This window comes from Corylus avellana, chromosome 2, assembly GCF_965113065.1.
Source record: "Corylus avellana chromosome 2, dhCorAvel1.hap1.2, whole genome shotgun sequence".
Classification (NCBI taxonomy): Eukaryota; Viridiplantae; Streptophyta; class Magnoliopsida; order Fagales; family Betulaceae; genus Corylus; species Corylus avellana.
In genome coordinates this window covers 37270512-37298424 of record NC_142491.1, presented here as the reverse complement: position 1 = coordinate 37298424, position 27913 = coordinate 37270512, and the positions used below count along the sequence as shown (strand labels likewise).

The following is a 27913-nucleotide window of genomic DNA, read 5'->3' as shown; positions in this document are numbered from 1 at the left end:
CTTGGTACAACCAACGATGAAGGTGTGTGTATAAACAAATGATACCTGAATGCACTATAAAAGCGTATAACACTTTTGCCCATGTTTCATCAAATACTTTTAGAAGCACGAAGCTTTTTACGAATTCTTACTGGGTACAACCAACGATGAAGGATATCACCTCTACGGGGTAAAAGCTCACAAACTTCTTCACCAGGAACCTCCAAACTCTCAAGAGTGTAAATGGAAAGGGAAGAGTAAAATATCGTAGATATGACATTTTAAAAACTTTTCATCATAAGGGAAGTTAATTCTTGTTAAGACGTAAGAGCAAAATAAACTAGATTTGAATACCCGTCATGACGGTCATCCAATGGGACATCAAATGGGGAAGGCTGAGAGCAACTCTGTATATCCTATCACATCCGCATTTTGACACCCATCTAACGGGGAAGGCCGAGAGCAACTCTATATGTCATGTTACTTACCCGTTCTAACGTTCATCCAACGAGGAAGGCAGTAACTTCCCGTTACGTCTCTGTTCTAACGCCCATCCAACGGGAAAGCTGTAACTTCCCGTTACATTGCCATTCTGATGCCCCATCCAATGCGGAAGACAGTAACTTCCTTTTACGTCTCTGTTCTAATGCCCCATCCAACGAGGAAGGCAAAGAATACTTCTAACACATCAAATCTTCAACCCTGACACTTGGGAAATGAATGGAAAATACAAATAAATGTTTGATCATTGAATAAGACCAAATTAAACCTAACAAAATACATAGATGTTACACCAAAGTTCTTTAAATCAAATGTAAATCCACTTCATACTCAACAAAAATTAGCATCAATTACTCCCTAATTTCTTATTTAATGGTCATGCAAATCCCAAGCACCTTTTTTTTTTTTTTTTTTTTTTAATGACAATGCTAAAAATAATTTCTTCATGACATTGAGCCAAGTTCACTCACATTTACAAGGAAAAGCAATTTTCACTAACAGACTCAACAGAGTTATTATTCAATTAGAAACCATTTTTTACCCGAAACCATCTTCAATTAGAAACCAGTTTCTACTATCTTCCCCTAGACTTTTTACACCCATATCCCTTTCAAGAAACTGAAAACAACAGCAATTGTCTAACTCATGCAACCTTATGGGACAAGAGATGCCATTTGGTCCAAAGACCATTGCCATCAAATCTCCACAATATCAAGCCAGCAGCAATCAAATTCCGTATGGGAAATACAGTTCGAAGGAAAATTTCCACTAAACAAGCAAACATAGTTCAGCTATTACCAAACCAGTTCAATTTACTCCGTATCTCCACTTCCTCAGAACATTTCAATCTTATATCACAAGAATACATGACATGCATCAACAATTTTCACTAAACAGGCATAACCCACCTCCATTCACACTCAATATTCCACTACCAGAAACAGAAACAAACGAAAAAAAATCAATGCTTGTATTAAATAAGTCACACTTACTTCAAGAAAGTAGGAAACCTCCTACGCTTATCTTCAGAACCACTCGCTTCTGGCTGGGCCTTCACATCCTCTCGCTGTCTCTTCTTCTGCGACATCATCTAAGCCCATCACCACCCACAACACAATATGGCGGGTGTTGGAGCCAATCGTGAACAACAAATCAACAATATCCAAAGAGACCCGCATGCGAAAAAAAAAATAACAATAAGAATTTGTACCATATGTACAGAAAAAAGAACGCTAAAAACTGAGGCACATTTACCATCTAAAATCAATCGTTCACTTTCTGCACATCATACATCAAAGGTGTACCAAGAAGTAGGCCTGTAAATGAGCCGAGCCGGTCCGAGCTTTGGCAAACTCGGACCGGCTCATTTAATTAGACCTAGAATCGAGCCGATCTCGAGCTCGAGCCGAGCTTGTAAACCCCGGCTCAAGACCGACTCGTTAGGGTATTTGGCACGCTCGGGATCGCACTCGGGATCGGTAATGGGAATATGCGAGCCGAGTCGAGCCCTCGATTAGCTCGACTCGGCTCGAGCTCGAGATAGAGACATAAATTTGATGATGGCAAATCGAGCCCGAGCCTGAACTCGAGCTCGTTTAGAAAGCCTTTTGAGCCTTAAACGGGTAGCTCGGCCCGTTTAAGGCTCGTTACTACAATTAAGAATTGTATTAAAACACATTTACAGACTTAAATTTTCTAAGTTAATTCCAACTGCCAATTACAAATCAGGTAATTCCAAAATGCCAATTACAAATAAGGTAAGATTCACTATAACAACTTAACAAGTTATATCCAAGACAAATTGTCAAATAGTATCAATGCAAAATTTAGGACAAATATAACTTACAAATTACAATAGCATTAAAGCAGAAATTAAAAACACCTAAAATTACAAGCTTAGACAATTATATTAGGGCCTTACAAATCAAGCAACTTTAAATTGAAGAAAACCAATTAATCTACAAATAGAAGAATTACAAATCAAAATGAAAAAATTATAAATGACTGAAATGAGTCAAATGACCAAAAGCAAAAATTCATCTAAAGAGACTACTCTTCATCCTGGCCACCAACTATCCACACCAGTCCACTGTCCACACTGCATTCAATGAAGAAAAAAAATGTGTTAGATGTTTTTAACTCCCTTGCAAGATGTCAAGGGAGTTTTATCACTTAAGATTGGAGTAATTAGTAAGTATTCAAAACTGAGATGAGTAAATGCACATAAAAATTAAACAATGGAAAATGAGGATATCAGGAAACAGTATGTGTGATGTGTTCCACTTGCAGTTTACACTGACCAGCCTGGCCGTGACCCACACCCACACTGCAATCCATGTAAAATAGTACCAATGTAAAATTCAGGACAAATATAACTTACAAATTACAATAGCATTAAAGCAGAAATTAAAAACACCTAAAATTACAAGCTTAGACAATTATATTAGGGCCTTACAAATCTAGCAACTTAAAATTGAAGAAAACAAGTAATCTCAACAGATAGCAGCAGCATAAAACAAATTAGATATTGAGTCACAAGACAAAAACATATAGCAGAAGCAGTAACATAAACCAGTGCATCAGGTAATTTTCCAAGTTAATTCCAACTGCCAATTACAAATCAGGTAAGATTCACTATAAGTCTATAACAAGTTATATCCAAGACAAATTGTCAACTAGTACCAATGTAAAATTCAGGACAAATATAACTTAGAAATTACAATAGCATTAAAGCAGAAATTAAAAACACCTAAAATTACAAGCTTAGACAATTATATTCGGGCCTTACAAATCAAACAACTTCAAATTGAAAAAAAAACAAGTAATCTCAACAGATAGCAGCAGCATAAAACAAATTAGAAATTGAGTCACAAGCCACAAACATCTAGCAGAAGCAGTAACATAAACCAGTGCATCAGGTAATTTTTCAAGTTAATTCCAACTGCCAATTACAAATCAGGTAATTCCAAATGCCAATTACAAATCAGGTAAGATTCACTGGTAAATCTATAACAAGTTATCCAAGACAAATTGTCAAATAGCACCAATGTAAAATTCAGGACAAATATAACTTAAAAATTACAATAGCATTAAAGCAGAAATTAAAAACACCTAAAATTACAAGCTTAGACAATTATATTAGGGCCTTACAAATCAAACTTCAAATTGAAAAAAACAAGTAATCTCAACAGATAGCAGCAGCATAAAACAAATTAGAAATTGAGTCACAAGTGACAAGCCACAACTAATCTCAACAGATAGCAACCACAGAATCATAAACAGAAATAAACAGAAATATTTCAACTAATTTTTCTGTTTATTTCTGTTTAGGGCCTTATAAACGAGTACATCACAACTATTCTCAACAGATAGCAACCACAGAATCATAAGCATAATTGCATAATTGCATAAACCAGTGTATGATGTCTATCCAACTAATCACAACTCAGTAGCATAAAGAAATAAATATGATATTTATAAGCACATTTTTTAGATATTTTCAGGTATATAAAATGCAACAACTTAAAAATACCAAACTAGTAGTAGTAACAATCATATGCAAATGTGGCAGCTTTTAACGAAGTTTCTTAAAAGCGGAGACAAGGAGCCAATGAATGAATAATCACTGCAAACACAAACAAACCAAAAATATTGTTAGCAAATTTTTACTCCCTTGCATCTAGTTAGTCAAAGACACAAAGTCTTTGACCTTTAATAAACGAGTCAAGGGAGGTCCAAATAATCAAATTTTCAAATAAAATTTTTGCTGCAAAATGAAAACAATTAAATGAACAAGGAAGAAAGATATTACCTCAACATGCTCAAATGATCAAGAGAGTTTCCAACAAAAGTACAATATGGCACATTGGCACTTAAACATTTCAAAATAAAACATAGTTAACAAAATACAGACTTAATAAGCAAAGGGAGACCGAATCCAAACATTTCAAAATAAAACATAGTTATCAAAATACAGACTTAATAAGCAAATGGAGACTGAAACCAAAAATGAAGTGTTCAAATTACAGACTTAAAGAAGTAAAGGACTGGAATAGATTGTAAATTGTAATAGTAATACACTCCCCTGTCTGAAATTCTGCATCACATCACATTCAGGTAGTTGAAGTTGTAGTTGTAGGCAACTCCACTTCAACAAATTTCTACAAAAACAAACACAAATTTAATATGGCGAATTCATACATAAATAAAATTTAGTAAAACTCTAAATAGTCTAAATACATAAATTGGAAACAAAACTTACATCACTAGCAGATTTTCTCTTGATGCCATGAAGTGCTCTCACCCAATCTGAACCACATAAGAGCATCTGAACAGTGTCAGGGGATAATGATGCTCTATGAGGTTCAATAACCCTACCACCAGCACTGAAGGAGGATTCAGAAGCAACTGTACTTATGGGAACAGCCAAGATATCCTTTGCCATTCTAGACAATATACGGTACTTCAAGGCATTACATTTCCACCATGCCAAAGCATCAAAATTTGTTTCCATATATACTCCATTCTCATTCCTACCACAAATGTAAACATCCTCTTCAAGATAAACATCCAAATCTGTTTTAATGGGCCGGATGATGTCACTACTTCTTATATGGTCAGCAAACCTTGATCGACCTTCAGAAATTTGGGACACCACATCTCCAACAATTGCACTTGAGGAAGAACAAGAAGGAACATTTACTTGGGCAAGTTGGGCAGTTTCTTGCAATATACAAGCCGTATGGGCAGAAACATACGCCTCAAATAACTCTTTCAGAACTGCCAACACATTTTTAATGTAACTACAAGCTTCGGTCAAAGGATAGATGATAGGGAAACAAAAATTGATCAACTTCATCTTGTATCTAGGATCCAAGACAGCAGCAATGGACATCAACAAATTGCTATCACCCCAATACTTATCAAATTTGTCAATCATCCTACTTGCCATTGACCTCATGTACTCATTCCTATCATCACACTTGATCATCAAAACTTCTTTCATCCTCCAAACCTCAGGTAAATACAGATTTGCAGTAGGGTACTCACTACCAGAAACAACATTGGTTACATCATTGAAAACTGACAAAACCTGGTTCACATTACCCACCATTTCCCACTGTTCTGGAGTTACAACCCACTGAAATGCTTGCTCAACTCTATGGTACCTAGGGAACACTTCTTTAAACTTAATTGCAGTGTCCAACATCAAATAGGTGCTGTTCCAACGTGTCGGGACATCTAAAATCAGCTTCTTACAGGGTAAATGCAATCTCTTTGCTATCTCACTAAACACATTCAACCTACTTTCAGATGCCACAATATATTTTATCCCCTGCCTAACATCATCTATAATACCCCTAATTTCAGCAAGCCCAGATTGCACCAACAAGTTTGTAATGTGTGCACAACACCTAACATGAAACAACCTACCCCCAACCAACAAAGCATTCTTCAACTCAAAATCATCTTTTATAATTCTAATTGCAGAATCATTAGCTGAAGCATTATCAACAGTAATGGTATGAATTTTATCCTCTATCCCCCAATCAGAAAAACAATCCCTTAATGCATCAGCAATCACAACACCAGAATGTGGAGGAGGTACATTGCAAAAATTTAAAATTCTTTTTTGGAGGCACCAAGTTGAATCCACAAAATGGCAAGTCACCACCATATATGACACTCTTTGACAAGAGGTCTACATATCGGTGGTGATGTTCACCTTGTCAACCAATTTCAAAAGTGTTCTCAGCTTCCTTTTTTCATTTTGGTAAGTGGTAATGCAATCATTCCTAACGGTTGCGCGGCTTATTTTTTTCCAGTGGGGTGTGCAGGCCCTCATGAACTTATTAAAAAGTTCATGCTCCATCATATTAAAAGGGTACTCGTGAAGTAGCACCATATGAGAAGCAAGTTCCCTAACCCTACTCTCTTTGTAACTAAAACTTGTCAAACTTCCCACAACATCATTCTCACTGCTAGGCTCAAATGACAAAGTACTTTGCTTTTTTGAACTACTAAACTCAACATATCTTACACATGAAGTCAAATGCCTATTTAGGGTTGAGGTAGTACTAGATTTTCCAACAGCAAACAATCTCTTACACCAATTGCATTGTGATTTTTTAACCCCCCCTATTGTAACTGAAACAAAGTCATTCCAGATTTTGGAAGTCTTTTGCCTTTCCCTCTTTTGATATTGTCCATTCTCACTCAGGCCACTTCCATCTCCATCCCCATCCCCAGCCCCTTGGCCCCCATCCCCAGCCGCAGCCGCAGCCGCAGCCCCAGCCCCATCACCAGCCCCAGCCCCATCACCAACAACAGCAGGACAACCAGTGTTAATAGGTTGGCTTGGGTTATTTTCAGTGCTACCAGACTCAACAGATACAGGTGTAGGGATCACAGTACGTGTATCATCAAGTACATCAACTTCAATACCTTCCAATTCCATAGACTGACTCGTAATCTCCATAACTGTTAATTAAAAAATTTAATTGATGAGCAACTTCAACCTTTCTATGTTCAAATTTCAAAGATGGCAAAATTTTACACACAAATAATTCATAGTTGTTCTAACCCTAAACAGAAGACAGGAAAATAATTCAAAGTTGTTCAAACCCTAAACAGAAAACAGAAAAAATAAGTTGAAATAGTTGTTCTAACCCTAAACAGAATTCAAACCATAATTCAAAGTTGTTCAAACCCTAAACAGAAAACAGAAAAGATAAGTTGGAAATAGTTGTTCTAACTTCTAAATCCTAACCCTAAACAGAAAACAGAATGCATTTGTATCCATAGTCGTTCAAACCCTAAACAGAAAACAGAAAAGATAAGTTGGAAATAGTTGTTCTAAGTTCTAACCCTAAACAGAAAACAGAATGCATTTGTATCCATAGTCGTTCAAACCCTAAACAGAAAACAGAAAAGATAAGTTGGAAATAGGTGTTCTAACTTCTAAGTCCTAACCCTAAACAGAAAACAGAATGCATTTGTATCCATAGTTGTTCAAACCCTAAACAGAAAACAGAAAAGATAAGTTGGAAATAGTTGTTCTAAGTTCTAACCCTAAACAGAAAACAGAATGCATTTGTATCCATAGTTGTTCAAACCCTAAACAGAAAACAGAAAAGATAAGTTGGAAATAGTTGTTCTAACTTCTAAGTCCTAACCCTAAACAGAAAACATAATGCATTTGTATCCATAGACATTCAAACCATAAACAGAAAACAGAAAAAATAAGTTGAAATAGTTGTTCTAACCCTAAACAGAATTCAAACCATAATTCAAAGTTGTTCAAACCCTAAACAGAAAACAGAAAAAATAAGTTGAAATAGTTGTTCTAACTTCTAACCCTAAACAGAAAACATAATGCATTTGTATCCATAGACATTCAAACCATAAATAGAAAACAGAAAAAATAAGTTGAAATAGTTGTTCTAACCCTAAACAGAATTCAAACCATAATTCAAAGTTGTTCAAACCCTAAACAGAAAACAGAAAAAATAAGTTGAAATAGTTGTTCTAACTTCTAACCCTAAACAGAAAACATAATGCATTTGTATCCATAGACATTCAAACCATAAACAGAAAACAGAAAAAATAAGTTGAAATAGTTGTTCTAACCCTAAACAGAATTCAAACCATAATTCAAAGTTGTTCAAACCCTAAACAGAAAACAGAAAAAATAAGTTGAAATAGTTGTTCTAACTTCTAACCCTAAACAGAAAACATAATGCATTTGTATCCATAGACATTCAAACCATAAACAGAAAACAGAAAAATTTAACATAGCATGTTTTTTTAAAAACCTCACGGCTCAAGCAATTTCCAAAATCCAATTCGGATTGTAACTTGCAAATTCGATAGACCTTCCTCCCTGAAATTAAGATATTAGAAACATTAGTTTACCAAATACCAAATTTTGAAACAGCCAAAACATAATAAACGGAATAAATAAAAAAAAAAACTTGCCAAAATTTAACTAGTTAGGAACTAGGGTTCAGGAGAAAAACATAAGTTACATAACTTAAATGCAGAACTGCAGAAGTCTGAAGAGACTAAGAGAGGCTCTTCAGATTCTCAGAAGTCAGAACTTTTTCTCTTGTTAGCACTTAGCAAGAAGCCAGAGCAAACAAGTTCAAAGTTATTCAACTGAACAACCAGAGTGACTTGCAGGCATCATAGGTTCATATCGGAGTATAAAAGGGCGATTGGGGGGGGGGGGGGGGGTTGCCGGGTTGGGACTTGGGAATGAATAAAAAAATAAACCTATGATGACAGAAAGCCCAATACTCAATTGCCATTTCTGTCACAGTCAGATCAAGAGCCATCATGTTTGTCTCTGCCGTCGGTATGAGCTAGGGCTTGGAGAAGATAACCTGAAAAATTGAAAATGTCACCAAACAGTTGAATGAATAGACTTACAGAAATTAAAAATTGAAAGAACACAAAAAAAGGGGGGATTCGGCTGCGAGATTAGACGGTATAGGAGAAAAATTAGTATCCTCTTCTGGTTTGAGTCACGCGATATCTGAAGAGAGTTTCTCTCACAAAACTAGTACGACTGCTTAGAACGCCATTAGATCAATATCAGATGATCCATCAACGGCTCGATTGAGAATCTGAAAGGAACGGGTTGTTGGGAGGGGGTTGAGAAGGATTGAATGCGTGCATTCAACTCCCCAACGATGATGGGAGATGCATTGAATGCTCACAGCAGGCTGCATTCAATGGATCATCTCTCTCGCCATCACCCTAGTAACCTAGCCCTAAAACCAGTCCGTCAAACCAGAAACAACTCTCTGGTATTGCCGTAGACTCGTAGTGGTAACTAAACTGGTAACTCGAACTCTCGAAGTCTGGAAAGACTGGAATGAAGAGAGAGATAGAGAGGGAGAGCGACGAGGGTGACTGGGTGAGTCAGTGAGACTGTGAGAGACGAGACGAGAGTGACGAGGGTCGACTGTTGAGGACTCGAGGCTGCGAGACTGATGGTTTGAACTTTGAAGTTTGAGTGTTTGACTGGTTAATGAATAATGGTTAGTGTCTTAGTGGTTTCTGGTTTTGTTTAGATTTTAGAAACGCTCCGTTTCAATCCCAACATCCCAGCCGTTAGATTTGCGAAAATATCAAAAATTTTAATAAATGAACGGCTGGATTTGGAGAGAGAATTATTTAATTCGATTTGGGCGTGCCACGTGTCGAGACCTTTAGTTTACCAAAAAATTATTCACATGCTACCGTTTGTATTTGGATCTGGTGTGCTTATTTAGTACAGTCCGTCGATTCTATAAAAATCATCAAGATTTAATTTCACTCGTTAGATCAAAGCACTCATGCCATGCCTACGGAGCTTGCGATACACCATATAATTCCCACGCAATTAAGTTGATTATAGCTGGCTTCCATTAAACCCATCCAACGGCCAATATTTCATCAAAAATTTTGGATGGCTGAGATGGCTTGTGGTCATACCGAGACGACTGGTACACTGTCAGTCTCGATGACCGTGCGTGCGTGCGAGATTACAACCGTTGATGAATTCCTCGAGTGCGATGGGAGGTTTTAAGTCGTTCGATCATCTCATCCAGGGGAAGCTTACGAAAATTTGGATGCACCCAATAAATCCCACGCGAGAAATGGCCAACAGCTGGCGTCCACTACAATCATCCAATGGCTGAAATTAAATCAAAAACAATTGGACGGCTGTCGTCCATTGCGTGCAAACCAAGACTCTCATAAATGTTGTCAGACCCGTAGACCGTGCGTGCGTGGGGGAGATTTCGAGAGTGAGTGTATCGTCCGCGTGTGTGTGTTGGTGAAACCGGTTTGATACATTACCCAATAAATAATCTTGACCATTTATGTTAATCATTATTTTATCATTCAATCAAAGCCGTTAGATTAGTGGGCTCATAGTGTTATGTGCAACACTATATAACTCTCACCTTCGTAATGGATTACAGCTGTATTCCATTAACTAAATCCAACGGCTCAAATTAAATCACATTGAATCGGACGGCTATGATTAAATATCTAAAATTTCAAAAATTCAAATAATCATAAAAATCTAGTGTGGGTAATTTCAGGTGAGCTCGTCTCTTTAGTTATCCAATAAATCATCTAAACCGTTAAAATTAAATACAAATTTATATAAATTAAATCTTAACCGTTCAATTAACTACAGTGCTAAAGAAACCGTGTGTGCATAGTAGTGTAGTACTACATAGTTATTCTTATCATTAATAATTTAATACTAATTTACCTAACGCCTAACGGTTGAGTTTCTCAATAGTTGAGATTATTATTATTATTAATACTAATTAAGTCATTTAAATTATTAATACTAAACGGTTGAGATAATGAGATTCTTGAGAGTTGAAATTATTATTATTATTAATACTAATTAAGTCATTATTATTAATACTAAACGGTTGAGAATCTTGAGAGTTGAGATTATTAATTTATTATTATTATTAATACTAATTATTATTATTAATACTAAACGGTTGAGAATCTTGAGATTAATATGATTATTAATATTATTAATATGATTAATTGATTATTATACTATACCCTTGTAACCCTTGATCTTAATTGAACCTAGGCTATGTACACACATTAATATGATTATTATTATTATTAATATGATTAATTGATTATTATGAATATGATTATGAATATTATACTATACCCTTGTAACCCTTGATCTTAATTGAACCTAGGCTATGTACACACATTAATATGATTATTATTATTATACTATACCCTTGTAACCCTTGATCTTAATTGAACCTAGGCTATGTACACACATTAATATGATTATTATTATTATTAATATGATTAATTGATTATTATGAATATGATTATGAATATTATACTATACCCTTGTAACCCTTGATCTTAATTGAACCTAGGCTATGTACACACATTAATATGATTATTATTATTATACTATACCCTTGTAACCCTTGATCTTAATTGAACCTAGGCTATGTACACACATTAATATGATTATTAATATTATTAATATGATTAATTGATTATTATGAATATGATTATTATTATTATACTATACCCTTGTAACCCTTGATCTTAATTGAACCTAGGCTATGTACACACATTAATATGATTATTATTATTATTAATATGATTAATTGATTATTATGAATATGATTATTATTATTATACTATACCCTTGTAACCCTTGATCTTAATTGAACCTAGGCTATGTACACACATTAATATGATTATTATTATTATTAATATGATTAATTGATTATTATGAATATGATTATTATTATTATACTATACCCTTGTAACCCTTGATCTTAATTGAACCTAGGCTATGTACACACATTAATATGATTATTATTATTATTAATATGATTAATTGATTATTATGAATATGATTATGAATATTATACTATACCCTTGTAACCCTTGATCTTAATTGAACCTAGGCTATGTACACACATTAATATGATTATTATTATTATACTATACCCTTGTAACCCTTGATCTTAATTGAACCTAGGCTATGTACACACATTAATATGATTATTATTATTATTAATATGATTAATTGATTATTATGAATATGATTATTATTATTATACTATACCCTTGTAACCCTTGATCTTAATTGAACCTAGGCTATGTACACACATTAATATGATTATTATTATTATTATTAACTTATGAATTAGACATTGGACATTAAACCTATAAATAATAATATAGTCTATACTCTACACTAACTTAGTTATATACTTATACTATACCCTTGATCTTAATCAAATTAATTGTACACACATTAATTGAACCTATGAGATGATAATTATTATTATTATTTTTAACTAATTAATTGGACATTGGACATTAAACCTATAAATAACCTATAAATAATAACATAGTCTATACTATATACAATGTTAGTTATACACTTATACTATAGCCTTATATCTTAATTAGTTAATTGTACACACATTGAACATATGATTATTATTATTATTATTATTATTATTATTATTTTGGAATTGGGCAATGGACATTAAACCTATAAGGCTATAAATAATAACATAGTCCATATAATATTAGTTACACTATAGCCTTACATCTTAATTAGTTAATTGTATACATATTGAAGTTATGATTATTATTGATTAATAACATGTTTAATTATTTTGTTAGTTACATTGTCGTGTGGGTCGGGTCGGGTCGGGTCGGATCGGATGATAAAACGGGTCGAGCTCACGAGCCCTAAACAAGTCGGGCGAGCCGGGTAATTCTCGAGCTACACGAGTCAAGCTCACGATCCCTTAACGAGTTCGGGCGAGCCGGGCGATTATCGAGTTAAACGATTCGAGCTCACGATCCCTTAACGAGCACGGGCGAGCCGGGCGATCTCGACTTAAACGAGTCGAACTCACGAGCCCCCATCGAGCTTACTCGAGCGAGTCGGGCATGTGTCACTAGCTAATCGAGCGAGTTTCAGCAGTAACGAGCGAGTTAATACAGTGTCGAGCTCGAACTCGGGTCGAGCTAAGTCGAGCGGGTATCGAGCGATCTGTCGAGTGTGTCGGCTCATTTACAGGCCTACCAAGAAGGAGATGAAAAGGACTCAAGATGAGGGAAAAAACTCTTACATTGAAAAGGAAAAGGTTCTTACGTGGAAGGACAAAAAAATATATAGGAAGAACTCTAGACTATGAATGATTCTGCTCACATCATATAAGGAGTCATTTACCTCAATTTGATTTGATTGATCAAAGCTTGAAACGTCATCTGCCAAAAAGGTGAAATATTGAGTGTGAATTGTTTTCTGTCTAGCCACTGGCTTTGCTGCAGATAGCATCTAATTATTTACCTTCTTTAGCTGCAATGGAGTTGTTAGAATCATTTGTCGGTGGGAGCTCATCCCGTTCCATTGGATTAATCTCATGACGCCTCCATTCATGATTCTGGACATTTAAATTGTCTACAAGCGCTGTTGATTCTTTGAAAAGCAAAGGGTTTGAACATTGTAGATCCGTTTCCAAGAAAAAAGATTAAGTTAAATTAGTGAACAAAATTTGACCGTAAGGACTAAATTATTTTTTTGACATACTTCATAAATCTTTGAGTTGATTTTGATACCACATGGAACTAATTGTAAACCACATTAACTAATTTTACATTTTTTTCCAATTAATTAAATGGGCAATGCTATAAATATAACTTTTATCCCCGAAAGTGATATTAAATCACTATTTTAAATACTGATTTTAAAAGTCTAATGATGTATATATAGAGACGTGATTGGGAGTACGCGGCGTGCATAGCACGCCGTGAAGGAAATTTTTTTTTTTTAATATTTTAATACAAAAAAAAAAAAAAAAAAATTTTGCACTGGCGTGCATAGCACGCCGTGTGCTATCTTGTTTTACCCATATATAGATGGGTCTTCCTCATGAAGCCCAAGTATTCCGATCTACATCAATACCTTTGGTTCCATAGTAATGGATTTTGTTCTGTAATCTGGTGTTTAGATTTTACATGGTGTTGGAGACTGAGTAGTTTCCTTGGAAGCTGAGAAATTTTGGACATTTTGTGGTGGGGAATGAAAAATTTATTAAATTTTAATGTGATCAAGCAAAAATGCTAACGTGAAACTAATGGACATTAAAAAATTGGCTGAAAAGATAACAGAAGCATCTATTACACTATTTCGATAAACTTATGCAGTTAAAATTGAAAGAGAAAAAAAAAAAAAAAAAAAAAAACACATTAAAGGTGTTATCTGTTTGGGGGCGTTAACTAGAGATTTATCTCAAAAATCCCAAAATAAAAATTACATTTTTTTCACTAAATATTTCATTCTGGAGATGCTCTAATGACTAATACCTCCATCTTGTCTCACATAGCTGCCCACAAAATTATACGGGCAGCGATCTCTCTCTCTTTTCGCATTACTGTATCTGTGATTTTCCCGAACCCAGTTTCTTTTTTTTACAAATTACAACCTTCCGAATTGAGAACCAGTTGAGCACGCTGAATACCTTTGTCCATCTCATCTGAGTAATAGCGGTAGAAGGTGGCAACAGGTAGTCCTCGACGTGCATGTCAGTATCAAGATCTTGCAGAGAATCCTCAACACAGAAAGTTTGAGTCATGGGATGTGTGTCACAAATCATGGAGCCTGGGAAACTCAAATCTTGCAAGCCGCACTCATCCAAACCACTAGAACCCCCAACAGAACACACAATTGAAAAGATATCTGGAGAAAGCGCACAGCGTTGGGAATGATCAAATTCACCAATCTCCCCAGAAGCCAAAAACTTGCTCCCATTGGGGCTCTCTGTACAGGGCAAGCTGGTCGGGTAATGAACATTGGCTAAGGCCTCCCCATCATGAGAGAGAGGTTGTTGATCAATATGATCATCAACCAAAGCTTCTTGTATGTTAGAGCAATCTTCTCCTTCAATTCCAGCTCCAGAAAATAGAACTGGGGGAGAGAGGTTGTCAGTGAAGTTCACCTGTAAGCTTCTTGACCCAGATGTACTTGCCTCATTCCCACAATTCCTGAAAAGAATTGCAAAATATGTCATCTATCTAATCTTATCGCCAAGGGTGGTTAACATAACAATATTAACAACCCTTTAATTAAATAATCCTAATCAACAATAGAATCATTTCTTACTGTTTCATGATCTCTAAAAGCTTTCTTTTGACTTCCTCCTCGACCTGTAAATACATAAAATCAATGAGTACTGGCCAATTATACTATAAGCGAGTGAAGATAAGAAGATGAGCTGGAATCAGTTTTGATTAGTTGAAGATCAGTTGGCATAGAAGTTAGAAGGTAGTTTATTTTTCTGTTAATTCAGTTGTACATAATAGCTTGTTCGTTATTCATATTGCAGCTTGTATATGCTATATATACTGCAAGTGTACAAAGAACAAGTTACTTAAATGCAATATACAGAGATTTTCTCTTCAACATTCTCTCTGATTTCTCTGTTTTCATGTTTATATTGCATTGAATATGTTTATATTGTTTATGTTTTCGTTGTTGTTAATAATCAATGAAAACTGTGACAAATATGTTTCGGAACACAAACAGCTGTAAGATAATGGAAGAAATGACAGCTTCGTGCTTCAATCTACAGATACTGATATTCAGACACATTCATATCCCACAACTTAGAAACTTAGAAGCCGGCCACTGCAGGCGGAAAGAAGAACTTAAACACAATTTGGCAATAGTTAGTTACAATTTCTTCATTGCACCAAAATATTATCTAAAAGACTAAAACCCTAAGATCCCTTAGAGCCACAACAAGTGAAATCAGAAAATAATGTTCACATGCTCAAGAAATCCTTATCTTCACAAAAAAATAAACTTCATGGTAAAATGAACTCCTGAATCTTTTTTAAGGAAAAATTATGTAAGGCAGCAAAATAAACTGGTTTGCATAACAAGATCAATAATGAATGGACCAACTTTAACTGCACAAGCAACAATAATTTAAAAGTTACTGGAAACAAAGAAGTAGACTAGAAAAGCAGTGCATTTCCAAGATCAGATGATTATTTAGGAATTGACTTATTGGAAATTCAGTAGGCACACAGTCTCAGTGCATTATTGCTCCAACATGTTTAGAATCCTAAAGTAGTTATGAAAGTTTAAAGTTAGGCACTTTTGGGATTTATGAGGTAATGATACTATCATAAGCTTCATCGTACAGTGGGCTGACGTGAATGTTAGCTGCAGCTTGCAAAGCCACAGTAGTGTCTGATGTCTCCAATGTTTAAAAGGGTCTATACTCATGACTTCTTTCAATCTTAAATTAATGATGTGTTTATCAAGTTCATAGGATCTTAAAATAGTCCCGCTAAAATACAGCATTATATTTCAGTGAATCAACATGGACAGAAATAGAAGTACTTCAATATAAAGCTGTAGAACTTATTATCACAAATAAATTAATCTAAGATAATAAACTTGCCATTCTACGAATCAAGGGCCCTAGAATTGGCTCTGGGAAATTCTGGACTGATTGCATCAAAGGCCCTAAAATTGGCTCCGGAAACTTCTGGACTGATTGCATCTTCATAACCTCCCAGACCACACTGAATCGTGTGAACAAAATCATTAGAAATCAAATTTATGGGGAAAACTGTCATCAGTTTGGTCCAGTATACCTCATCAAATACATAGAAGTTACACCAAAGTTCTTTATATCAAATGTATATCCACTTCATACTCAATAAAAATTAACATCAATTACTCCCTAATTTCTTATTTAATGCTCATGAATATTCCAATAACCTTTTTTCTTTAAATGACAATTCTAAAATCATTTCCTCATGACATTGAGTCAAGTTCACTCACATTTACAAGGAAAAGCAATTTTCACTAACCAGTCTCAACAGAGTTAATTCTTCAATTAGAAACCATTTTCTACTGGAAACCAATTAGAAACCAATTTCCCCCTAGACTTTATAACACCCATATCCGTTTCTAGAAACTGAAAACAACATCAATTGTCCAACTCATGCAACCAGATGGGACAGGAGATGCTATTTGGTCCAAAGATCATTGGCATCAAATCTCCACAATATCAAGCCAGCAGCAATCAAATTCCGCATGGGAAAGACACAATTCAGCTATTACCAAACCAGTTTAATTTACTCCATATCTCCACTTCCTCAGAACATTTAAATCTTATATCACAAGAAAACATGACATGCATCAACAATTTGCACTAAACAAGCATAACCCACCTCCTTTCACACTCAATATTCCACTACCAACAACAGAAACTGTTACAAATTAATGTGTCACTTTAGTTAAATATTTACTTTGGTTGTGTTTATTAAACTCTAGTTTGCAGTAGGTGAAAATGTGTGTATTGTGAAGCCACATGTGTGATTCTAGAACTTATTTTGTAAAAGGCTTCTCTTGTCTTTTGTATGGTGTAGCTGCAGAAAAAGTGTAATCTAAGAAAGAAGAAAAAAAAAATAGAAGAAAGAGCCGAGTCACTTTGTAGAAAATTGTTCTTCCTCTCCCCTGTTTTTCTCTTGCCTTTACTCATTTTCTGCAGAATTTCTGCGGCAAGTTGTTCTTCTTATTCTCTTGTGTTTCCCTTGTTTAATCAACTGCCCTTGGAGTGTGTCTTGCTGGAAAATCCAGCCAACAGAATTTGGTATCAGAGCTTGGTTCAAAGAAGTGTTTTGGGCAGAAATTTGAAGAGAAAGAAGAGGATAAGTTGAAGGAGAATCCATGGCCAGCACAAGCATGAATTGGAGCAATGTCCAGGTACCGATTTTCTCTGGTGAAAATTGTGATTTCTGGTATATAAAGAAGAAGACCTTGTTTGTCTCTATAGATTTATGGGACATGGTAGAATCAGGATATGAAATACCTGAATCTACATCAACCTTGACTGAATCTCAAAAAAAGGAATTGAAGGAGAACAAAAGCAAAGATGCTGGAGCTCTTGGGATGATTCAAAGAGGAGTTTCAGAAACTATTTTTCCAAGAATTATGGGAGCAACAATAGCGAAGGAGGCTTGGGACATTCTCCAAGAAAAATTTCAAGGAGACAAAAAGGTAAGAGCCATCAAACTCCAAACTCTTAGAAAAGATTTTGAAAATAGGAGAATGAAAGAAAATGAAAGTGTGAAAGAATATTCCACTAGAATTTTGGAGTTAGTAAATCAAATGAAAGCTTATGGTGAAGATATAATTGATCATAGAATTGTGGGAAAAATATTGATAAGCTTGCATGAAAAATTTGATCCAATGGTGGCTGTAATTGAAGAAACAAAAAACCTCTCTAGTTTAGGAGTTCAAGAGTTGTTTGGTTCATTGAAATCTCATGAGCAAAGGTTGGAACGACACTCCGAAAACTCAATAGAGTGTGCATTTGAATCTAAGCTCACTGATAATTCGAAAAATTCTGAAAAGCGAGTACTAACTCATGAACAAGGTGAAGCGGACTCAACAAGAGGAGGTAGAAGTTTTAGAGCAAGAGGAAGAGGAAGAGGAAGAGGAAGAAGTCCAAGAGGAAGAGGTAGAGGCGACTATGAAAGAAAACCAAGTGTGGAAGGCTCTTTACAAAGATGTAATATTCGCAAGAAGAGTAGTCATGTTGAAAAAGATTGTTGGTTCAAAGGAAAGCCTCAAGTTTTAATTGCAAGAAGTTTGGCTACTTGCAAAAGGATTGTAGATTCTTGAAGAACAATCAACAAGCTAATTTCACCGAGGACAAAGAAAGTGAAGGGAACTTGTTCTATGCATGTCAACATGTTTCCGAGAAGAAAAATGATGCATGGTTCTTAGATAGTGGTTGTAGCAATCACATGACACCAGAGAAGGAAATTTTCGTTGACATAGACACTTCATTCCATTCTAAAGTGAAGAAGGGAAATGGTGTTGTGGTAGATGTTAAAGGAAAATGCAATGTTGGAGTTGAAACCAAGAGAGGGTTGAAGAAAATTTGTGAAGTTTTATTTGTTCCCGGAGCTCGATCAAAGCTTGCTTAGCATTGGACAACTTCTGGAGTATGATTATGTTCTTCATTTTGAAGGCCGTACTTGTACAGTTTATGATGAAGGAAGAAAAATTGGTTGTAGCTGAAGTCAAAATGGCTCCAAATAGAAGTTTTCCACTCACTTTCAAATATGCAAAAGACATGGCTTTAAAAGCCGGTGTACTTGATGAATCATGGTTGTGGCATAAAAGATTTGGTCATCTGAATTTTCAAAGTCTCAAGCTACTACATCAGAAAAATATGGTGCAAGGAAGCCTATTATTAATGAAAAGAATGAAGTTTGTGAAGGTTGTGCTCTTGGGAAGCATCATCGACAACCATTTTCCAAAGGGGTAGCATGGAGGGCTAAGAAGATGCTAGAGTTGGTGCATACTGATGTTTGTGGGCCTATGCAAACTCCTCCTTATTCTCAAAACAGCTATTTCATTCTCTTTATTGATGATTATAGTTGCATGACTTGGGTTTATTTCATGAGACAAAAATCTGAAGTGTTTAATAATATCTTTAAAAAGTTTAAATGTCTTGTTAAAAAACAAAGTAGTTGTTTTATTAAAGTCTTGAGAAGTGATAGAGGGAAGGAATATACCTCAAATCAATTCCATAAATTTTGTGAAGATGAAGGTGTGGAGAGGCAATTGACAGTCTCTTATACTCCACAACAAAATGGGGTATCTGAGAGGAAGAATCAAACTGTCATGGAGATGGCCAAGTCTATGTTGCATGAAAAAGGCTTACCAAAAGCATTTTGAGCTGAAGCTGTATACACAGCTGTTTATTTGATGAATATATGTCCAACCAAGGCCGTGTGGGATAAAACACCATTTGAAGCTTGGAGTGGAAGAAAGCCATCAATCAAGCATCTCAAAGTGTTTGGTTGTATTTACTATGTTCAAATTCCAAAGGAGAAAAGATACAAGCTGGATGAAAGAAGCGAGAAGTGTATATTTGTTGGATATAGCTCAATGTCAAAGGGCTACAGGCTGTACAACTTGAAAACCAACAAAGTAATCATCAGCCGAGATGTCTTATTTGATGAGAAAGCTAAATGGAATTGGGAGCAAGGCCAAGTTGAAGAATAATTGGTTCCGGTGACTGTTTTACAGCAAAGTCCAGCCCAAGGAAGTGCAAGCAATGATGATAGCACTCACCCATCATCAAGTTCGACTCCATCACCAAGCTCACCATCATCTCCAAGCTCAAGCTCAACTTCTCCAAGCTCAAGTCCAATGAGATTGAGGAATTTGGATGATATTTATGCAAGGTGCAATTTTTGTGTTGTTGAACCTGAAAGCTTTGAAGAAGCAATGAAAGAAGAGAGTTGGAGAAAAGCTATGGAAGATGAAATTGAAGTTATTGAGAAAAACAGAACATGGAAGTTGGTTGATAGGCCTCAAGACAAAGAAATCATTGGTGTGAAATGGATTTACAAAGTGAAGTACAATGTAGATGGGTCGGTTCAAAGAAACAAAGCAAGGCTAGTTGCAAAAGGATACTCACAGCAACCCGAAGTTGATTTTCATGAAACTTTTGCTCCAGTAGCTCGCTTGGATACAGTGAGAGCCCTAATTTCTTTAGCAGCTCAAAAGGGTTGGTTATTGTACCAACTTGATGTCAAATCAACATTTTTGAATGGAGAGTTGAAAGAAGAGGTGTATGTTGAACAACCTCAAGGATTTGTCATCCAAGGTGAAGAAGAGACAATGTATACGCTAAGAAAAGCTCTATATGGGCTAAAACAAGCTCCTAAAGCATGGTATAGCCATATTGACAATTACTTCAATGAGAATGGTTTCAAAAGGAGCAAGAGTGAGCCAACCTTGTATGTAAAACATCAAGGTAATGTTGATTTGCTTATTGTTGCATTATATGTTGATGATTTGATATAAACCGGAAGCAATGCTAAAATGATTGAAGAATTCAAGAAAGATATGGTGAACAAGTATGAGATGAAGGATATGGGGCTGCTACATTACTTTCTTGGTATTGAGGTGTATCAAGACAAAGAAGAGGTGTTCATTTCACAAAGAATGTATGCTGAAAAAATTCTAAGAAAATTCAGAATGGTTGGTTACAAACCAATGGCTACACCCCTTGCAGTAAATGAAAAATTGAAGAAGGAAGATGGAGGAAAAAAAGTGGATGCTACTCTTTATAGAAGTTTGGTTGGAAACTTGCTATATCTCACTGCCACAAGGCCTGATATTATGTTTGCAGAAAGTTTGCTATCAAGGTTCATGCATTATCCAAGCCATTTTCATTTTGCAGCAGCAAAAATGGTGCTTAGATACATTCAAGGCACCACAAGTTATGGAATAAGGTATTGAAGAAATTCTATGGTGAAGTTGCTTGGCTTTTGTGATAATGATTGGGGTGGCTGTGTTGATGATATGAAAAGCACCTTAGGTTATGCTTTTTCACTTGGATCAGGTGTGTTTTCTTGGTCCTCAAAGAAGCAACAATCAGTTGCTCAATCTTCAGCAAAAGCTGAATATGTTTCATCAACATTAGCCACATCTCAAGCAATTTGGTTGAGAAGAATACTTGAAGATATTGGTGAGAAGCAAGAACAAGCTGTAATGGCAAAGAATTCAGTTTACTATAGCAGGACCAGACACATTGCAATCAAGCATTATTTCATTAGAGAAGCTATTGAAGAAGGTGAAGTGGAGCTGAAATTTTGCAGGTCAGAGGAGCAAGTAGCTGACATTTACACCAAAGCACTGCCAAAGGAGAAATTCCAGCAATTCAGAGAAGCACTAGGAGTTCAAGAATAGCATATTAAGGGGGAGAATGTTACAAATTAATGTGTTATTTTAGTTAAATATTTACTTTGGTTGTGTTTATTAAACTCTAGTTTGTAGTAGGTGAAAATGTGTGTATTGTGAACCCACGTGTGTGGTTCTCGAACTTATTTTGTAAAAGGCTTCTCTTGTCTTTTGTATGGTGTAGCTGCAGAAAAAGTGTAATGTAAGAAAGAAGAAGAAAAAAAATAGAAGAAAGAGCCGAGTCACTTTGCAGAAAATTGTTCTTCCTCTCCCCTGTTTTTTCCCCTATTTTTCTCTTGCCTTTACTCATTTTCTGCAGAATTTCTGCAGCAAGTTGTTCTTCTTATTCTCTTGTGTTTCCCTTGTTTAATCTACTGCACTTGGAGTGTATCTTGCTGGAAAATCCAGCCAACAGAAACTAACAACAAAAGTCAGAGCTTGTATTAAATAAGTCCTCTTACTTCCAGAAAGTAGGAAACCTCCTACGCTTATCCTTAGAACCACTCCCTTCTGGCTGGGCCTTCACATCCTCTCGCCGTCTCTTCCTCTGCGACATCATCTAAGCCCAGCACCACCCACAACACAATATGGCGGATGTTGGAGCCAACCGTGAACAACAATATCCAAAGAGACCCACATGCGAAGCAACAATAACAATAAGAATTTGTACCATATGTACAGAAAAAAAAAAGAAGCTAAAACTGAGGCACATTAAGATACCATCTAAAATCAATCATTCACTTTCTGCACAGCATACATCAAAGGTGTACCAAGAAGAAGATGAAAAGGAAAAGGTTCTTATGTGGAAGGACAAAAAAATATATAGGGAGAACTCTAAAATATGAATGATTCTACTTACATCATATAAGGAGTCATTGGCCTCAATTTGATTTGATTGATCGAAGCTTGAAACTTCATCTGTCGAAATGAAGGTAAAATATTGAGTGTGAATTGTTTTCTGTCTAGCCACTGGCTCTACTGTAGATACCATCTAATTATTTACCTTCTTTAGGTGCAGTTGAGTTGTTAGAATCATTTGTCGGTGGGAGCTCATCCCGTTCCATTGGATTAATCTCATGACGCCTCCATTCATGATTCTGGACGGTTAAATTGTCACCAAGCGCTGTTGATTCTTTGGAAAGCAAAGGGTTTGAATATTGTATATCAATTTCCAATAAAAAGGTACAGTTTTGTATATCAATTTCCAATAAAAAGGTATAGTTAAGAGTATTGACATCGTGTACTAATAATAACAATAAATTGAGATAGCAGTTGTTTAACTAAACTTGTAGATCCAGGTACTAATTGGCTAGCATAATGAGTGGGGGTGTACAAACGGGGTGGCTATAACCACCCTGTAACTGCTAACCGCTTAGGGCGGGACGGTTAGCAGTTTTAGGAATAGGGAAAAGCGGTTAATAACCGTTAACCCTTTACCCTTTATATAATAATATAAACATATTATATATTTTATATTAAAAATATAACATTAAAACGATGCAGTTTTTGTGTTAAACTTCAAAACGGTGTTGTTTTAAATACGAGTTAAGGATTGATTTCATCATATTCATTGTCTTTTTGAACACTTTGATAAAAAAAATATTTAAAATAAGCCCAAACAATAGGCACAAAAAGGTCTAAAACACCTCAAAAAGCCCAAAATGCCATATAAAAAAAGCGGTTATAAAACCGTCGGTTATTGGTTTGAATAACCGCTAACCGCCGGTTATAAAATAACCACTAACCGCTTTAAGCAGTTGTGGTTAGCAGTTTTAGCCAATAATCGCTAATCACAACTGCTTGTACATCCCTAATAATGAGAATAACTATAATATTAAATGAAGAATGTATCATCTTATGACCTCTTTAAACTCAAAATTACCAGTATGTGTACTAAAACAAAATAAGTCACTTCTGTATGAAAACATTAATTATAGAATTCAATTTATATAAAGTTCAAGTAATATCACCTAAAAAGTCTTTGTCGCCAGCATAATATACATGCTTATCGCCAGATTTCTCCTTTAGTTCACGATAATGAACAAGGACTATGTCTCGTTCTGGGTTCCTGAAACAAAAAAGTAACAATAAAATCATAGATAAAATTACCTATGGAAAAAAATTATCTTCTATATTCTTAAGGTATAGCTGGCCAGTTGTTGGACTTAAAGATTGACATAAAGCTTAACCATTACATACTTGTCAAGAAGCCAGTAACACCTGCGAGCAAAGTTCGGGTTATCTTGGCCATGCACATAGTATACATGGATCCTTTCTTCATTACCAACCTGAACCATGAAATGGCATGCAAAGGGAACCTCATTGAAACAGAATTTGCCAAATGGAAAGAACCTTGTATAACCAAACGAAATTTATGTAACCTTAACAATGAATTGGAGCTCATAATACAGCAAATTAAGCCACAACATCATTATATCCATACTCAGGCGAAAAGAAAATGCCCAAAACATGCAGATACATGCAAGAATTAAACAAAGCACAGAAAGGAGAAACATTAAATTGAACTTCTGGGGTTAAACATGGAAATATAGATAGATATAGGTATGATGCATATGCATATGTATGTATACCTGACATATCTGTGTATTTGTCTGCTTGTATGCAAAAATAGATAGATATAGGTATGATGCATTTGCATATGTATGTGTATTTGTCTGCTTGTATCAGGAAGTGCATATTTTAAAAACACAAATTACTCACTCACGTATATTACTTGCATATACATAAGTTGATGCCACTATAGCATATCAGAATTGGGAGAACCTCACTTTTAAGCATTCATGGGATTCATTGACATTCTTCCCATCTTTTTTCTTCTTCCAGTTATGACCATCCTTCCTGAAGTTCCTAAGCCTCTTACGGTCAAAAAGTAAAATAGCACCACCTGTTGCATTTAGCAGCCAAAATAGACCTTACAACAATATCAATGGTAACTGATGTCATCTACCTAGTGAGAATAAAGCTTTGTAAAATATATGTAAACTTCATCAAACTTATGTATAAGAGCTACAAATCCATAACCATTTTGTATTAATATTAAGTACTTCGAGATATTACATATGCCTGAAGAATATCCAATATGAATTGCAAATGCTTCGAGGTGAGCACCTAGGCTTTCTGATAAGACTTATAAGAAAGGGTAAGGGTGTAAATTACTTCAAAATAAAGCATGTTAAGTATTAGAACATAACAAATCAATAATTTTTGAAATCTTGTTATATAACGTATAGACGAAAAAAGACGTATTATAAGCTCCTCCAACATTCTTTCATGGTCCTCAAATCATTACTTTCCTTTCCCTCCAAATACATTAAGCTATATTGTGAGTTAAAGAAGAAAAAAAAAAAAAAAAAAAAACTTTAGAAATTGCATGAGGACATATGCAATGATTCTAGAGTTGAACCTTATTAAAGCAATCATGTTACAATTAATAGAAATAGGCAATAGGTAATTACTTTTGGGCAAGTTAACTGGATTGCTATAGACGCAGAAATGCTTGTGATTATGGAGTATTGCATGAATTTCATGACCGCTGAGCCATCTTCCTCCAGCGTCGTTCACAATTTTCCCAACATCTAAATCTGTTCACGGAACAAGGAACCATAAAAAAACAGAGGGCATGAGAATAATACTTATCTACTATAACAGTAAATAATGTGTGAAAGATGTGCATGGGGCCAGCCTTATTATTAGTCAATTTAGCATCGGCCCAATAGCATTGAAGTTCAATCCCGTGCAGCCAGCTTATCAAAAGCATCTGGCCAAAACCAATCAAAGTTGCCAGAAAATCTCCAAATTGTACCTATTAATTACTATGGTAAAACAAAAACCTCACGACTCTCCTGTTTACAAACCTGATCTCTCTGTCCCTATCCATGGATCCAAAGAAAGATGATGTACAATTTTCCCATTCAAAAGACACTCTCTTTGTTTCAAAAATACTGGAAAGTGGATGAACTTCCCAAAGGATGAATCAACCAGTCAAAAACCTACTGAACAAGTTCTTTTCTTGCTAACGAAAGCCAAAAAAAAAAAAGGAAAAAAGTTAGCAACATCAAAAAGCTTCCCCGCTTTATTAACACAAAATTTGATCTTAAAAAATCACTGCAAACTGTTCTACCAAAGTTCTACTAAGTATGTTAATGCTTCTGCTTCAAGAAATGCATTTCCAAATACATAAATAAATTAAATCAATGAAGTAGAATTTATTTCCGTACCTTTCAAAGTATGGAACCCATGAATCTCGGAGCCGTCGAGTTGGTCTGCCGCCATTAGTAAACCTCTGACAAGCTGAACTCCTCACAAACAGTTAACTGAGCAAAAATTCTTTACCTTCAACCCTCCAAAATCAGGCCAGAAAATCAATACCATAGAATATAGATGATCTCTGAGCTAGTACATTATAATTAACAATTGGTCCGGTTTTAATAAAATTGCGACGAGTAAAAACGCGGAAGCTAGGAAATATCCTTTTTTTTAAAAAAAAAAATAATAATAAGCGTCAACTCTCAACAGGTCAATGGGGACTTGGGGTACATTCCTGTGTTGTGCAGTACAAGAAAGATGCAGTATGTAGGGTTGGTCGTCAAAAGTTCTATGGTATTATTCAACGGATCTAGTAGCAGGTCGAACGTTTGGTGGTTCCCCATCAAATATTTGGTTAAAATCAAAAGTCCAAAATTCTCACTTCCAATAAACCATATTGAACCTAGTAAATTTATTAACCCTCCAACTTAACCTAGTAATCACTTGAGGTACCACATTCTTGGAGGAATTGGCTACATAGGTAATGACTACACCCTTTCTGAACTATATAGCTATTAAAAGTTATAGTAGTAATTAATGTAGTCACTTATATATATTGAAGTATTATTGTGGCATGCTGAGAATTTGGAAGTTATGATGTTAATAAAAAAAACTAAAGTTTTCCCTAAAATGGAAGTTTCACGTAGAAAGTTGGAATTTTTATGTGCATGTTCAATGCATAAGTATTGTATGGAGCTAATGAGGAGCTTTTGAAGTGTTAGAAGTGGCTTTAACTAGGGAAGATTTTTGTGAGAAAAATAAATTTTCCAGGATGCATGTCTAAATGTTCTTCGAGGTATGTTCAAATAGAAAAGTGTTAAAGAGCCAAAGAGTTGAACCTAAAAACATTTTCAAACTAACGTGACAAGAGTTTCTAAATTAAAAAAAAAAAAAAAAAAAAAAAGCATTTCTCTCTCCCGTGTCTGCCACTCTCTCCAATCTTAAAATGCCACGTCAGTTTAAAATTTTTTTTTAGTTTAACTCTTTGGTTCTCTAACGCTTCTCGTCCAAACAAGATACGTGATAAAACAAAGTTTGTGAAGCTTGTTCGGCATTTCTTTTGGACTCTGCTCAAACGAGGTTAGCAATAGAGAGACTCGTTTGGTATATCATTAATTTGGACCCCATTCAAGCGAGACCCAAGAGGTTTGATCACTACACTCGTTTGGACCTTTTCCGCATGAGACCTGCAACAAAAGCACTCGTTCAATCAGTAGCCCTAAGGTTAGAATGGTTATTGGGCTCTGTTTGGTAAAAGGCTAAACCCAGATACTGTTTATCATTGAACCGTTGACCGACTACATCAATTTTTTCTCCTCAAAATTTATCACCTTTTCAACCATATTGCCCCCGTTATTGAATTTTTTTCCACAGAAAATCCCTTTGATTAGCCCAGGCACTCCCCCCCCCCCCCCCCCCCCCACACTATCAGGTCACACGCGTCCCCCCCCTGCGCTAGCCAGCTTCCCCCCACGTATCAGCCCAGGCGTCTCCCCCCGCGCTAGCCAGCTTTTCCCCTTGCCCACCGACAGAACCAGGCGTCCCCATGTGCGTGAGCATCCTGAAATCAGCAGGATTTTGTTTTCTCTAGAAAATTCCCTTGCCAAACACCAAACTAGGCGTCGTCCCCATCCCCGCTAGCTTCATGTCCATCAGAGTAATCTGGGATTACAAAAAAGAAGAAAATGTTGGCCTAGGTAAAACTTACCGAGAAACAAAAATCAAGAAAAACCCAAAGATCTCAGGCACAAAAATGGAATTACCCATAATCGCAGAACAACAACACAAAAATATCAT

The 27913-nt window shown here is 35.6% G+C and overlaps 1 protein-coding gene and 1 pseudogene across 5 annotated transcripts; both read right to left on the bottom strand.

The window, feature by feature from the left end:
• Positions 1–59: 59 nt before the first annotated feature.
• LOC148587715 (zinc finger BED domain-containing protein RICESLEEPER 2-like) lies at positions 60–6958 on the bottom strand (annotated as a pseudogene).
• Positions 6959–14369: 7411 nt separating this feature from the next.
• Positions 14370–26227, bottom strand: LOC132175840 (uncharacterized). 5 transcript variants are annotated; one of them, XM_059587910.2, is made up of 12 exons: positions 26029–26227; positions 25267–25392; positions 24869–24937; positions 24580–24695; positions 23990–24078; positions 23761–23858; positions 22794–22922; positions 22650–22708; positions 22252–22349; positions 16476–16599; positions 15167–15210; positions 14370–15048 (listed from the first exon to the last, which is right to left on the bottom strand). In XM_059587910.2, exons 1-12 carry the CDS (start codon positions 26081–26083, stop codon positions 14436–14438), a joined length of 1620 nt encoding a protein of 539 aa, XP_059443893.2. In that variant the 5' UTR covers positions 26084–26227; the 3' UTR covers positions 14370–14435. The 5 variants fall into 5 exon arrangements, with proteins under 5 accessions (XP_059443893.2, XP_059443900.2, XP_059443923.2 ...); XM_059587917.2 differs by having other exon boundaries at positions 22252–22337; XM_059587940.2 differs by lacking the exon at positions 22794–22922 and having other exon boundaries at positions 22252–22337; positions 26029–26226.
• Positions 26228–27913: the final 1686 nt, after the last annotated feature.